At 36.0% G+C, this 15,179-nt stretch overlaps 2 protein-coding genes across 2 annotated transcripts; both read right to left on the reverse strand.

Annotated features, from left to right (window-relative positions):
- Nucleotides 1-3,735: 3,735 nt before the first annotated feature.
- ifitm5 (interferon induced transmembrane protein 5) lies at nucleotides 3,736-5,381 on the reverse strand. Its single transcript, XM_051099252.1, has 2 exons — nucleotides 4,810-5,381; nucleotides 3,736-4,216 (listed from the first exon to the last, which is right to left on the reverse strand). Exons 1-2 carry the CDS (start codon nucleotides 5,014-5,016, stop codon nucleotides 3,995-3,997), a joined length of 429 nt encoding a protein of 142 aa, XP_050955209.1. The 5' UTR covers nucleotides 5,017-5,381; the 3' UTR covers nucleotides 3,736-3,994.
- Nucleotides 5,382-5,945: 564 nt separating this feature from the next.
- On the reverse strand, nucleotides 5,946-15,085 carry cat (catalase). The gene is made up of 13 exons (XM_051099229.1): nucleotides 14,863-15,085; nucleotides 13,557-13,728; nucleotides 12,942-13,052; nucleotides 12,565-12,695; nucleotides 12,380-12,484; nucleotides 12,173-12,298; nucleotides 10,169-10,360; nucleotides 9,732-9,884; nucleotides 9,368-9,506; nucleotides 9,072-9,202; nucleotides 8,888-8,995; nucleotides 8,682-8,765; nucleotides 5,946-6,523 (listed from the first exon to the last, which is right to left on the reverse strand). The coding sequence occupies exons 1-13, from the start codon at nucleotides 14,923-14,925 to the stop codon at nucleotides 6,461-6,463; spliced, it is 1,578 nt and encodes a 525-aa protein (XP_050955186.1). The 5' UTR covers nucleotides 14,926-15,085; the 3' UTR covers nucleotides 5,946-6,460.
- Between the last annotated feature and the right edge of the window lie 94 nt (nucleotides 15,086-15,179).

A 15,179-nucleotide genomic window follows, 5' to 3' on the forward strand; every position in this document is an offset into this window, starting at 1 on the left:
TTATAGTCTAACTTATTCAGGTTTAATTATATAATATCTGTTATTTAGCCATTTAAATAATAAAAACCAAGATAATTTTCACAGAAACTTAGGTTTGTAGCATCTCACGAGACCTGCTGTAAATTACCCTATAGCGCCATCTGTTGGTGCTTAGAAAAAATTGTGGCGCATGGTAATACTATGGTCCTTTGAGATGTACAGTAGTATTTACATTGTATTCCTTTTTAGAAAACCATATGGTAATGCTCTGGCACATGTCTAGGGGGAAAAAAGACATTTTTTTTGTAAGTAGAAAGACTAAGAAACTCAAGGGCATTTAGTCTCACATTTGGTTGACCACTAGAGGGCGACGCCGAAATATAAATATAGGTGTAACGTCTATTTATATTGTATTTACATATTTATTTGCCTTTTTTCCCCTTTTACCTTCATGATTTGAATTTAAGATGCATGTTTTATTAGTATGTATGTGAATGAACATAAGAGGCTATTTCAGTACCATGTTATTACCTGATACGAACTTTTAAATATAAGATACCTATGCAGTAGGCTATAGCAGAGCTACTGGTTAGTCTTTGATCTGTACTAACTGATAACAAATATACCCAATCCAATGTCCTACCTGTTATTAAACCTGGGTGGGAGCTGAAAGCCACCCAGAAACTACCGAGCATCATTACAGAGCCTCAAACCAGGCGGAAGGGCAAGATTATCCCTCAGTTCTCTCAGATCAGCTGCATATAGACGTCTGCTGCAGAGGGTAATTTCAGTTTGTGGGTGTTTATGTGTGTGATCCTCCCTAATGTGGTTGTGCTCAAACCACGGCAGCTAAAAACCCTCCTGCTTCCTTCTGAAAGCAGAAGAATCCTACTGAAACTCTAATGAAGAAAAAGCAGACAGCAGCAGAAAACAAGCTGTAGTCACAAGAAAATCTGTCTCAGAACAATACAGGAGTTTCCCACAAGAGGTTATCACTGCTGGCCTTGAGCAAAGCGACTAACCCCAGGCTGCTCCAAGGGATAGTCCCTGTAATAAGTGCACTGTATATAGCCTCGGGTGAAGTGTCTAAATGAATGTTTATGTACTGCGAAATGACTACTCATAAGCAGCAATTTATTCGTTTTTGGATCTGGACATTAGTATGCAGAGTCCAGGAATTCCAGGCTTTATTGGTAAAGACAACAAAGCAGAGAACCCATGCAAAGGAGCTGACCATCTCACTCTCATTTTACTTTTATAAAGTTTAAACCAATTATGTTTTTGCAGGTGTTCTCCTCTCTTTCTCTTCCTGGAAAGACTGACAACTATTCTCAGTCAAACCAAAGCGATTATTCAGTGTATTTGCCTGGTATTTTATCAAAAGAATGTGTTGAAGGCCATGTGAACCAAAGGCACCTTAGAATCAGTGCAGGTGCAAGGTCCCCAGACAGCAAACCTGGCCCATGTGAAATCCATGCGGGCCAGATGTGGGCCGGATCTGGGCCAACACTGCTTGCTGTCTGGGGACAGTGTAAATCAAAGAGACCTAAAATCATTGTTTCATCCCGACTATTTTACAAACATATTTTAAAAATGTTCAAAAATATACTGTATTATAATATTAACACTGTGCAATGTGAACAAACATGCTAATACTATTATGTGTAAATTTTAAATATTGAATGCATTTTTATTAATTAATGAATTGTATTTTATTTAATTATTTGCTTTTATACTGAGATGTTCTGCAACTAATTCACTATATATATATATATATATATACACACACACACAAACACACACACACACACACATAGAGCATTATGATTTTTTTGTTTGTTTTTTTTTAGTTTGCATATATAAATCTATTTTGTATCTATCTATCTATTTATCAATCTTGTGTGTGTTTATGTATGCACCTAATTATAAATGAGTTTAAATGTAGTTTAAAGTTTAAATGCAGCACTACTAATACTATTATGTATACATTTTAAATACATTTTTATTCTTTAATAAATTATTTATTTTCTAATTTAATTTTCTTTTTTACTGATATGTTCTGAAACTAATTCTCCATTAAATTATTATACATTTTATATATTTATGTTGATTTAAATTTGGCATTATATGTAGCATTATATATAATTTTTTTATTTGATTTGATTTTTTATTTAGGTTGCATATATAAACCTATTTTGTATGTGAGTTTCTCAGGAGCACATAGCATTATGATACATTAGCGTATCTATCCATCTATCTATCTGTGTATCTATCTGTGTGTATGTATCTCAGTGTAAATTAAAACGACATTTAAATGCAGCACCGCTAATACTATTATGTATACATTTTAAATATTAAATACATTTTTATTTATTTATTTGGTTTTATACTGATATGTTCTGTGAACTAATTCACTAAATTGTTGTTCATTTAAATTTGGCATTGTATTATTACACATTCTTGACATGTTTGTTTAATGTTTATTTGGCATATAGAGTGTTTTAAGTATATATATATATATATATATATATATTTTTTTTTTTTTTTTTTTTTTTTTTTTTTGCTTTTATACTGATATGTTCTGCCACTAATACACTAAATTATTATCAATGTAATATTTTAATGTTCTTTTAAATTTGGCATGATATTACCCAGACATGTTCTTGACATGTTTCATGAGATTCACCTCAATAAACCAATTTATGGATTAAACTAATTATAGCACAAAAATAGCCATATTTTTACAGATGCATCTTAAAATCGGCATCTGAACACCAAAGACCTCTGAGATTTAATTGATAGTTCAAATGAAGAATCATCAAGAATCCACACATAGTTGAGAAATAGACTCCATCTCACAGGCAGAAGTTCTACATGAGGGTGTGTGTGTGTGTGTGTGCTAACTGCTCTTTAATCGAGACTCTCCACATCTGTGTCCACTCTGTATACTGACTGAAATAGAAGGGGAGTGAAGGCTGGCAAAACAGCTCTGTCATTTAAATGATAAAAATACCAGTAGAGCTGGGAGGGTCCACCGCTGTAAGCACAGGCTGCACGGCCGAACATTACAGAGACACTTGAGAGCTAAACCACAGCATCCCTTCAGTCCCTCAAACAAGAGAAACACAAACTCTCAGAATACCTCACAGCACAGAAGTCATGTTATCCAGTTTCTCATAACCAATTCACTTCCCAGCTAAAAAGAAAAAAAAAAACAGCTTAAACCAGCTTTACATGATTCAGACTGGTCTCCTACCCAGGCCAAGCTTGTTTAAGATTTTGTTCCAGCTAAAAAGTGGCTAAAAATAGCAAAAAGATGAGTCTAGCCAGACTGGGAGAGCAGTAAAATGATTTCTCAGTAGAGACAAGAAGATTAAAGCCTTTTTTCCCGTGACAAAATAAACATTTCGTTTTCAAGTGATTATCTTGTTAAGAAAATTACACAGGTTTTGCACTGTTTATGGCTCTAACGTCACCTACCTCATAGTTTAAACTTACCTCATAGGCACAATATACGTGTGAATAACTAAAAGGAACTGGATTAAAATAATCACTCATTCGTGAATCAGTCGCAGACATGTTTACCCACAGAAGTCTGCTTGGTATGAAAATTACAGATGTTTTACACATCCATATTCTATCAGTAATGGACTTTTTTGCCTGCAAAATTTTACGGCAACATTGCTAACATGACCTGCAATTAATTTATCTCATTGGTGACAGAAATGTGTTCAAAGAGACTCGTGTGGAAAAATATTGAGGACATTAAATATTTTATTAAATACAGGTGAGCCAATTTACTTCATAAAATAGAACTGTAGGGTATATATGAGTTAATAGCCTATACAGTACATTGACATTAATTATGAAAAAAAGAAAAAAACAAATCTCAATAATAATAATAAATTCATCACACAGCCGAAGAAAATAACATGTTGATAAAGTGGAGAGACGGTGAACAGTCCAGAAGGGTTGCAGGAGCTTTTGGGTGGTGGGATTGTTCGAGTCGCTCTGTCTACCTGCTGAAGAGCTTCATGAAGCTCTGGAATCCATCTTCACCGAAGAAATCAAACGTTCCCTCTGAGCTGCCCAGATGAACCACGAGCAGGACCAGAAGACCCAACACCAGCAGAGGAATCAAGAGATTCCAGCCTGATGCCAGAATGTTGTACCACTTCGCTTTGTCCGAGCATTCCTGTGCTGCACGCAAGTCGCCCAAGGTCTTCTGATCTCGAGCCTGAAGATATACAAACAAGAAATGGAAATGAGTCTCTGACAGTGGAGTTTTAGCACATAAATGTCTGCATGTTTCTTCAATGGTTCCTTGCGTAGGTCCAGCAAAGAACCTTCTTACCTTCCCTACCTTACACTCTTAAAAAAGAACCTTTAACAATTATGGAAACTTTATATTGCACAAAAGTTTCTTTATAGTGGAAAAAGGTTTTTTAGATTATTAAAATGTTTTTCACACTATCAAAAATATGGTTTCCCTCAAGAACTGTTTACTTAAAGGTTCTTTGGGAAACCAAAAATAGTTCTTTCTGGCATCGCTGAAAAATCCCTTATTTGGAACCTTGATTTTTAAGACTGTATTTCATCTTAATAGGGTTCTTGAGTTGCTTTATGGTTCTTTGGAGATCCAAAAGTTCTTGATGTTCTATTTTTTGGTTTCTAGGTTCTTCTATTGGACTATAAAACCCGTTTTGGTTCCATTTAGAACCTTGATGGTCCATCATGTGACATCCAGGAATATTTGTCTGAAAGTCTGAAAGCCACAAAATGGCAAAGGTATTCAAAACAGAAAAAGCTACAAGACATTCATGAGCTCACCTTGATGGAGTAGATCAGAGCCATGAATCCCAGGCAGCAGAAGTTGACGTAAAGAGTATTACAGAGCGACCAGATCAGGTAGTCGTTTGGTGGCTTCTTGCCCGCATGGCTCATGTTGACCACCGTGGAGCCGCCAGCCTTACGGCCGGACTTACAGTTAGTGAGCGGAGTGCAGTCGTTCACGTAGCTGTATGTGGCGTTATCCATCCTTGGAGGTCAGGGGTCGAAACTCCTGGGAGAATCTGAAGAGGAATTACTGAGGAGAAAGATCAGGACTACTTATATGACACTGAAGATGGGTGGAGTCAGAGATGGAGAGCGATGGAGAGAGAGGTCATTCATTATGTGGTTGCTGCTACAGAGATGAGGGCAGGGTGCTGCTTCTATACATGGACCGATTTTGACAAAATCTCTAGGTTTGTCAAAAAAAACGCATAATTACATTTTTAATAGACTGTTACTGAAAAATTCTGTATAAATATAAATGCATCAAAAAGTCAATAATAAAGTTTTAACTTCTTTCTGGGTTAAAAATGTTATGCCTCAAGATTTCTGACTTCTATTTAAGGGTATTTAAGAGCTTTTGACTCTTTTCTTTAGAAAGAAAACTACTTAGTTTTTAAAGGACAGAAAAGAGAATGGGACGCAAACCGCACTCGAACCCGCATCCTTATCGGAGCACCAAAGCTCAAATGTTTAGGAAGCATGTGCGCTACAGCTGCACTTAAAAAAAATATTATCTTTGAAGTTATGTTCATTGTCGTCACCACATTGTCTTGTTTCTAGATTAGGATCTGGATTTCAAGTGTAAGAAAATGGCGCCTCCTACTGTGGAAGCACTAAAAAAAAACAATTAAAAAAGAAATTCACTTCAAAACTGCTTCCAAAATCTGTAGTTTTCTTTCTTTGAACAGATTGTCAAGTTTTGAAAACCTGAATACATAAAGAATATGAATGATACGCAATATTCTGAGTCTTAAGAAGCCATGGAGTTTGTCCCTCTTGTGGGAGGAACAAACTAAAATTTGTATATTTTAATATATATTAAAAACTTTGACTTTCAAATTTTGATTGCGAGAACACAAACTTAAAAAGTATGGCAAAGTGATTTCTAAAATGAATCCATAACTTAGTCATAGAGATCAAATATTCAGATTTATTAATTACAAAATGTCAAAAGAGGTTACATTCGTATTATCAGAACTGAATAACATTCAGTTAAGGCAGAAGGGGACGGAAGGAGTTAATTTCTTTTATTCTGCTTTACACTGGATTAGTAATCAAAATATGAAGAAAAAGAAAATCAAAGGCTCACACAGTATTAATATTAAACACATCTATGCTCATTCTCAGATTATTTTTGGCTCTTCTACATTTTAAACAATCAAAATGCAGAAATATACTGATTTAGTTTGGATTAGCTCAAATTTTTCTGTCCATCAAAGGCCTCCATTTGTATTGACGGCATTCATCATGATTAAGGAACTAGTGTTGCATTTGCTATTACCACTTGTGTTGAGAACTGGCCATATTAGATATGATGTCTGTATTTCTAAAGCACATAAGGAATGAATTAAGCATCATGCTCTATTTCACACTCTATAAGAGAATGAATGCGGTTATGTGTGTGCAGAGGGGTGGCACTTTGAAATCACATCTTAGAAGCTGCAGCCACGGCGGACGGTCCACCACGAGAATAAACATGAACAGTGTTCTGGAGAGACAAAGAGGATAGAGAAAATGTAAATTAAGCTTATTTCTGCCACAGAATAAAATCAGGCAATTGGGACTTTTTCTCTTGCAATTCTGACTTTTCTTTTTCTTAGGATTTTGCATGTCTACAGGTCAGGTGTCTAAAAATCCAGATTTAAAAAAAAAAAAAAACCAACAGGATTGCACAAGAAAGTCTGAATTGTGAAATAAAAATGATAATAAATAAGCTTGCATGTTTCAGTATCACTGAAATACTATTATAGTATTTGTAATATTTTACATTTTTATAATATTCATTTTAGTTTCAGTTTTTTACTTATTATTTTTGTGTTTTTGTCATTTGTTTTTTCTCCTTTTTTTAATATTTAGTATTACCAGGTTAAAATACATCAAAATAAAAAATGTAATAAAACTGTGCCGTTTAAAAAAAAAAAAAAGTTTTTTTTTAAATTTTCATTCAGTTAACAAATAACAAAAATGCTTTTCTACAGGGTTCGTAAAAATTTAATTCCAGGACTTTTAAGAACATTTCATTTTTAAGGACTTCAATCAGAGATCAAACAATGTTCAATCACTTATCAAACAATGTCTTCTCTTTCTAAATTCTAAAGATAAATAGATAAATAAAAATATACTAATTAAAAAAAAAAAAAAAAAAAAAAAAATAGCAAAAAGAGAATTGCTCATCACTACTAATGTATTACAAAATTTTGTAATTTGAATCATTCAATTCGCAAAATGATTCACAAACCCCTTCCGATCTAAATCAAATGACTCGTGATGCATGATTTGAAGTCCCGACCCAAGTCAAATGATTTGCGAACCCGCTTCGAAGTCCTGATCTGAATTAAATGATTCTCAAACCATGCTCTGACATCCCAATTTGAATAATGATTCGTGAACCATCATCTCAAATCAGAATTCGGAGTGCAGATCGCAAATTATTTGACTTCAATTGGAACTTCACGTATCGTGAATCACTGATTTATATCAGGACTTCAAATTGTGTATTGGAAATCATTTGATTTAAATCAGGCAATTCTCGAAATGATTCACAAACCCATTCCGATCAAAATCAAATGATTTGTGGTACACGATTTGAAGTCCCGACCAAAGTCAAATGATTTGCGAACCTGCTCTGAAGTCCAGATCTGAATAATGATTCACGAACGATCATTTCAAATCAGGATTCAGAGCACAAATCATTTGACTTAGATCGGAACTTAACGTATCATGAATCATTGATTTAGATCGGGATGTCAAATTGTGTATCGCAAACCATTTGATTTGAATCATTCAACACGTGGAATGATTCACAAACCCGTTCTGTCCTAAATCAAATGATCCGCGATATGCGTTTTGAATTCCCGACCTAAGTCAAATTATTCACGAACCCGTTCCAAAGTCCTGATCTAAATCAAATGATTCACGAAACACGATTTGAAGTCCCAACCCAAGTAAAATGATTTGCGAACCTACTCTGAAGTCTCTATCTAAACCAAATGATTCACAATGCGCAATCCAATTGGAGCGCTTCGAAACAGTGAATCATTTTGCAGCGCAATGGTTTAACTGATTCAGAGTTTTGTGTCTTCAGCCATGTTTACACAACACTGTCAGTACTACTGCTAGCTTAGTTCGCTAGTTTTAAGACATTAACTTAAGGTTTTATAAGGTATGTTTTTAGAATTGCGTACATTTTGCATTAAGCTATGCATTTAATTTTTTGGTGTGAAAATTTCATACATTGCCTTTCAATAATTCAAGCACTTTTCAGGTACCTCTTCTACTATTTTCAAGGCTTTTCCAGGCCTTAAATTTTAAAAAGTCAAATTCAAGTACTTCAAGCACTTTGAGCACCTTGTACAAATCCTGTTTTTACTGTTTTACTCATAGCTATAATAATTATAATAATTTAACTACCACATTTGCTGTTAAAATAACATTTTCAAAGATTGAGTACATTTTCCAATAAAATAGTAATTCAGTTTTTCTACTTCAAAATTTGATGTTTTATTTTATTATATTTGAGTGTGTTTCTTGCCATTTCTTTGTGATTAATTGTAAAATATACTAGTGACTTCTGAGTGAAAACTTTTTCTACACCAATTTTTTTCAGTGTAGTTGAATGTGTGTGAGACTGATCGAATGTTTTCTACCTTTTTCCCTTCAGCATTGTATTTATCCAGGAGAGTTTGAACACGATTGCCATAATCGGGGTGAACGGCCATCAGGTTTTGCACCTGCAAAAATTAAAAAATTAAAAATTCACAAAATTTCATCTGGAATCAAATATTTTTCATATATTCTTAACTAGATTACCATGACTGAAAATTCCCACAGGACCAAAAACAAAAGGTCATACCGCACGTTTCTGAATAAACAGCTGAGCTCCTTTCAGATGTCCAGCCAAGTTCTGACACAGACGCTCTCGTTCGGCTTCGTTCAACACCTCAGTGAAGAAAGTGCGCACCTGCGGAGCAGGAAATGTTACAACTCACAAAACTGTGATTATTCGTACACAGATGCACTTATGTTCCTCAACACACCTGGGTCACATTATCATCATCTGCGCTGTTGTATCGGGCCACATCAGGAGACACTTTGCACCTGGACTCAACAAAGTGCGGCTGGGTATCAGGAGCGCTGAAGCTGTTAGGGAAGTAGTTAGGAGCTCCCCCTACAGGACAGGAAAAGAACGACCAATGAAATGCAAGCTAATCTGATAAAGCCATCCAGACAGATGTTGCATTGTTAATCTGAGTCACTTTTAAGACACTAATACCACTTCTTACTCAAAACCAAACCCAGTATTTGGCATCTCATGTGTGTGTGTTTCACTCACCCTGATTGTCATGCATGCACATGGGTCCGTCTCTCTGGTAGTTTGCCACGCGGGTGCGGTAGGGGCAGTTGACGGGCAGCTGAAGGTAATTCGCTCCGAGCCGATGCCTGTGTGTGTCCGGGTAGGAGAAAAGACGCCCCTGTGGCAAAAGAATTGAGTAATTACTGTATTTAGTCATTCTTGCAATTGGTTATTAGTCACTGATGCTTTAATCCAATGTGATTTACAGGACACTTATTACAAATACACAGAGCTTAAGTGTCTTGCCCCAAGGATTAAATAGTGAACAAGTATCCTTTGTGCATTATAAGCCTTTGCAAACGAACCTGTGAAAGGTTGCTTAAGTTTTGCGACACAAATATACCTGCAGCATCTTGTCGGGGCTGGGCTCAATGCCAGGTGGCATGTTACTGGGATCGAATGCCAGCTGCTCGACCTCAGCGAAATAGTTAACAGGGTTTCGGTTCAACACAAGGCGACCCACAGGAATCAGAGGGAAGTCTTTATGGGGCCACACCTGCGATACAAAGCCAGTCATTGGGATGGACACACCTTCATACTCATTCTTTAGGCTATCTCGTCAAAACTATGAAAGAATGCAAACGGAAGTATGGGAATTGTGGATTAGTGTGGTGCAATTTTATGGTTTTAATTTAGTAAGCCCTGAACAGAAATACCAGAGGTACACATCAGCCTAAATAGGAGGGCCTTCAAATATTGTTTTGGACAAAGGTGGCCAAAGTCAAAGAGGTTGAGAAGCACTAGTGTAGTATCTTGAGGTCCATTCTGCGATGTGGATACCTTAGTCAAATCAAATGGATTCCACTTCCAGTTCTCAGCCTGTTCGAAGGTCATGACTTGGATGTAGAGAGTCCAGGATGGGAAGTTGCCATTGGAGATGGCGTTGTAGAGGTCTCTGATGGAATAATCCGGGTCGGTGGCTGCCAGACGATCGGCCTCTTCAACTGGCAAATTCTTAATGCCCTGATCAGTCTGAAAGACAAGAACGAGTAATAAATCGAAACATTTTTTGTAAATGGTTTCATTTTAATTTGATTACATTTTAAATTCTTGCCCAAATTGTTTACTGAAATTCAAGCAGACTATTTTTGATAATAAATTTGTATTAAATGGATAGTACACCTAAAAATTAAGCCATGATTTACTCACGCTCAAGCCATCCTAAGTGTGTAAATGACTTTTTTCTTTCAGACGAATACAGTTATTATTATTTTATTACAAAATACTCTGGCTTTTCCAAGAATTATAATGGCAGTAAATGGCTGTCGAGATTTTGAAGTCCAAAAAAGTGCATCCATCCATCATAAAAAGTGTTCCACATGGCTCTGGAGAGTTAATAAAGGCCTTCTGAAGTGAATAGATGCATTTGTGTAAAAAAAAAAATAATAATAATAATTTAAACTTTTTAAACCATAATCTCTAGCATCGCTAAACGTCATATGCATGTATATATGTATCTTACCCAAACGCACTGACTTGATTCAGAAAGCCTTTATTAACCCCCCTGGAGCCATGTGGAGTACTTTTTTTTATGATGGATGGATGTACTTTATTTTGCTTCAAAATCTCAACACCCATTTACTGCCATTATAAAGCTTGGAAGAGTCAAGACATTTTTAAATATAACTCCAGTTGTATTTGTCTGAATGATGAAGGTCATATACACTTAGGGTGACTTGAGGGTGAGTAAATCATGAGGTAATTTTTATTTTTGGGTGAACTAACCCTTTAATAAGTCTCTTATGAATCTTTTCATCTGATCTCGCATGATTTATCACCTCCAGTTCCTGTTCTAAAGCAAAAGATTTGCGATCCACACTCTGAACTCTCAATCTGAATAATGATTCGCGAACCATCATTTCAGGTCAGAACTTGGAGTGTGGATTGCGAATCATTTGACTTAGATTAGAACTTTGTGCATCACAAATCATTTGATTTAGATTGGGACATTAAATCGTGTATCACGAATCATTTGATTTGAATCATTCAATACGCAAAATGATTCACAAACCCGTTCCAATCTAAATTAAATGATTTGCTTTACGTGAAGTTCTGATGTAAATCAAATGATTCAAGCTACGCAATTCGAAGACCTGATATGAAACAAATGCTCTGTGATATACAATTCTATTGGACCACTTCAAAACAGTGAATCATTTTGTGATGCAATAGTTTAACTAATTCAGAGTTTCGAAACGCTCCATTTCACCCCTCACTACAAGCAATGTTGAAATCCGAAAATGAATGCCTCTTTTAATTTGATCCGGTTTTTGCTAGTGAATCGCTTAAAAAGAATGATCAAAATCACAAGTTTGAATCAATCGGAGCTGTTCCAGCATAAATGGCTCACTCAATTGATTCAGTTCATCTATTCGTCTTTTCGCTTCTTTAGCCATGTTTAGTACTATTACTGGTTTTCTGTTATTAACTGAAGGTACGTTTTTTTGAACTGTGAAACGACATGTGCTTATTGAAAAAAATTAAACACTTATTTCATAGATACATTGTCTTTCAATAATTCAAGCGCCTCTTCAGGAATAGGGTTTTCTGGGCCTTAAATCTCAAAAAGTCAAATTCAAGTACTTCAAGCACTTTAAGCAACTTGTACGAACCCTGTCTAACAAACATTTGGAATCATTTCAAGCATTTCTTTCTTCATTAATAGTATGAAATTAATATTGTACTAACATTTTTGGCCATACTGCCCTAATTAAACATCAAATCTGTTCTGACTGTGATTTTGTCACTGCAGATTTTATACACAAACAAACAAACAGTAATTACCTTATAGTGGAACTTGCAGTACACCGGCTCTCCCTGAGCATTGACCAGTTTAAAAGTGTGTGAACCATATCCGTTCATATGACGGTGGCCATCTGGAATTCCCCGATCGCTGAACAGGAAAGACACCTGCACATACACATAAATCCACATGAGCGAGACATTCTACAGGATGTGAAAACGCAAAGTGCACGCCTTCCGCAGCCGTACCTGGTGCAGCGATTCAGGACGCAAACTCCAGAAGTCCCAAACCATATCCGGATCCTTCAGGTGCGTCTGCGGATTCCGCTTTTGGGAGTGGATGAAGGACGGAAACTACAACACACAGTACTGTTAATACTGAGACGAGGCTCTTCGTGTCACATCATGGATGGTGTGAGGATGGTGTATCTTACCAGAAACGCATCCCTGATAAAGAAGATGGGGGTGTTGTTTCCTGTGAGATCCCAGTTGCCCTCATCAGTGTAGAACTTAACTGCAAAACCTCGAGGATCTCGGACGGTATCCGATGACCCAGACTCACCGGCTGTAAACAAACAAATACATATTTATCATAGGTCAAAGGTGGTACTTTTTACTTTTTGTAGGTAAGAGTATGTTCACACTGTTTCGCATGTGCTCTTTACCCTCTTACAAAACCATTTGGCTGCATTTTCAGAGACCCGAGTGTCGTGACTTCTATTGCAACACCATTTTTAATGCCAAACAAAACAATTGATCCACAGAGTCCAGACTCTACTAGAAACGTTACAATATCCATAGAGAAACGTACCCACAGTGGAAAAGCGAACGGCGATGGGTGTCGTCTTTCCCACATGCTCGAACACTTTGGCTTTGCAATAGCGTGTGATGTCATGAGTCACTTCGAAGTAGCCAAATGCTCCTGTGAAGAGACAAAAAAAAGATTTGGTTAATACAAACACAAGCTCTAAAGTGTCCCAATATTGTCTATCCAATCAGAACAAAGCTCTCATGTGCAGCAATACTGTCCGTCCAATCAAATCGAAGCACACTCATGGTTTTAAGCCTTTCAGCAAGATTTTTTTCTTATGAATTTAACACTTTTATTCAGCAAGGATGTATAGAACTAATCAATATTGATAATAATTATAATAATAAATAATAATAGTAAATGTTTCTTATGTAAAATCAGCATATTAGAATTTTTTCTGAAGGATCATGTGGATCAAGTGGAGTAATGATGCTGAAAATTCAGCTTTGCATCACAAAAATAAATTATATTCCAAATAGATATTACAACAGAGAACTGCTATTTGAAATTGTAATAATATTTGGCAATATTAATGTTTTAACTGTCATTTTGATCAAATAAATGCAGTCTTAGTGAGCATAAGAGACTTTCACAAACATTTATTTTTTAATTTACCTGCTCCTTTCGCGTGCACCACTCTCTCTGGTATCCTCTCTCGGTCAAAGTGGGCCATTTCATCAGTAAAAACCACATCCTGAACCAGCAATGGTCCACGTGGACCCACCGTCATTACGTTTAACTTGTCCCCTACCGGGACTCCGGCTCCAGTGGTCAGGACATCTGGCCGCTGTGAAAAAACAGAATAGCAACACAAAATTAAGTTAAAATAACAAATAAACAAACTTTATTAATCACAAATAATATGTATTTTAATTTTTTTTGTCTGTGTTATATTGTCTAAATGTATTTTAAATGATTTAACAACATGATTTTTTTTTTTTAATTAAAAATAAATTGATTTAAAACTACGTTGACATCTCTAAGCTGGTGTGTCACTGGAGTAAACAAATTTTATATAACTATACTGACAAAACAAATATTGATCTACAGGTATTTGCCATGAAAATAGCGATTAAATAACCATAATAGTTATTCATCTACGCATCTTGTTAAAGTTTAACTGCAGTAATTGAATAAGTAATTGAGTTCATCTGTCGTGTCCTCATTAAACAAATAAAGTGAGAGGGGCCTACATGGCTTCTCACCCTTCACTTTTCCACATCACAAGCATTTTAAAAAGTGATTCGCTGAGCGCTTTGTCAATCATGTTATTGACCAATCACGTTATGAGAGGAGTGGGATGGGGGCGGGGGCTTGGCCGTCTTCCGTCGTTTAAGTATGTCGTTGACTCACTTCAACTACGAATATATTTCATCTGAAATTATGTAATAAACCTTTTTAACGTTTTGGTGCCTAATTGATTCGCAAACCATTACAAATTTAAAACAACCGAGCATGCATAAAAATAAGGTCGCAGGCAATGCAGTTTTGAATACGCAATCCAGCACCTGACTAGTGTTTTATGCAATTAAATACAAATATACTACACAGTATATAACGCATTCATGCGTAGCAAGTAACAAATATAATAAACATATAATAAAATGCTTTAGTACCATGTTTACTTGCAGGCTTTTGTCATTGCAATCATAACAAGTACCTCTCTTTGAGATCTGAATTTCAGATTAAAGTTAATTTAGAAAGCAAAACAACAGTTTAGTGTTATTTAAGGGCATTTTGCACATTAAAACACTAAGTTATAAGCAAATAGTTTAGTGTTGGTACGTTACAGCCCTGCGACCTTTGGCACAATTTCTCACTGCGCAATAACCTATGTAAATAACAAGTATAGACCTATTTAAAGCACACAAATCGAACTCATATTTAACATAATATGCAATATATAAATTCTGAAGCAGACCTGAGAGCTGCGACCCTCCTTCCACAGTTTCATCTGATCCGTCGCCTTATCTCTGTCTGCCATGGTTCAGCTCTTGAATAACACACAAAATGCAAACTTCTGCAGATCCAAACCTCTGAGATCGAGCTCGGTCTAAAGGGTTGTTATTTATTAAGGTTGAAAACAGCCTGCTCTTTGTACTTCAACTTGAACCCTTGCGTGCTCTCCACCCAACTGATATCTATTGGCTACAGTATTTGCCAACCCTAATAGTAATAGTATAAAAGAAACGCAGCAGCTATTGGGGGATATGTGACCAAAAAGTTGCCTCTTATTGG

The sequence above is a fragment of the Labeo rohita genome, chromosome 25, assembly GCF_022985175.1.
Source record: "Labeo rohita strain BAU-BD-2019 chromosome 25, IGBB_LRoh.1.0, whole genome shotgun sequence".
NCBI classification, from domain to species: domain Eukaryota; kingdom Metazoa; phylum Chordata; class Actinopteri; order Cypriniformes; family Cyprinidae; genus Labeo; species Labeo rohita.

Bases quoted from the DNA above. Each gene is read 5' to 3' on its own strand.
- ifitm5 (XM_051099252.1), bottom strand. From the start codon at position 5,016: ATGGATAACGCCACATACAGCTACGTGAACGACTGCACTCCGCTCACT. The intron at 4,217-4,809 runs GTGAGCTCATGA...GTATATCTTCAG, and splicing joins CTCTGATCTACTCCATCAAG to GCTCGAGATCAGAAGACCTT.
- cat (XM_051099229.1), bottom strand. From the start codon at position 14,925: ATGGCAGACAGAGATAAGGCGACGGATCAGATGAAACTGTGGAAGGAG. The intron at 12,485-12,564 runs GTAAGATACACC...TGTGTGTTGTAG, and splicing joins TTATCAGGGATGCGTTTCTG to TTTCCGTCCTTCATCCACTC. The intron at 9,507-9,731 runs GTATATTTGTGT...CTTTTGCCACAG, and splicing joins GCCCCGACAAGATGCTGCAG to GGGCGTCTTTTCTCCTACCC.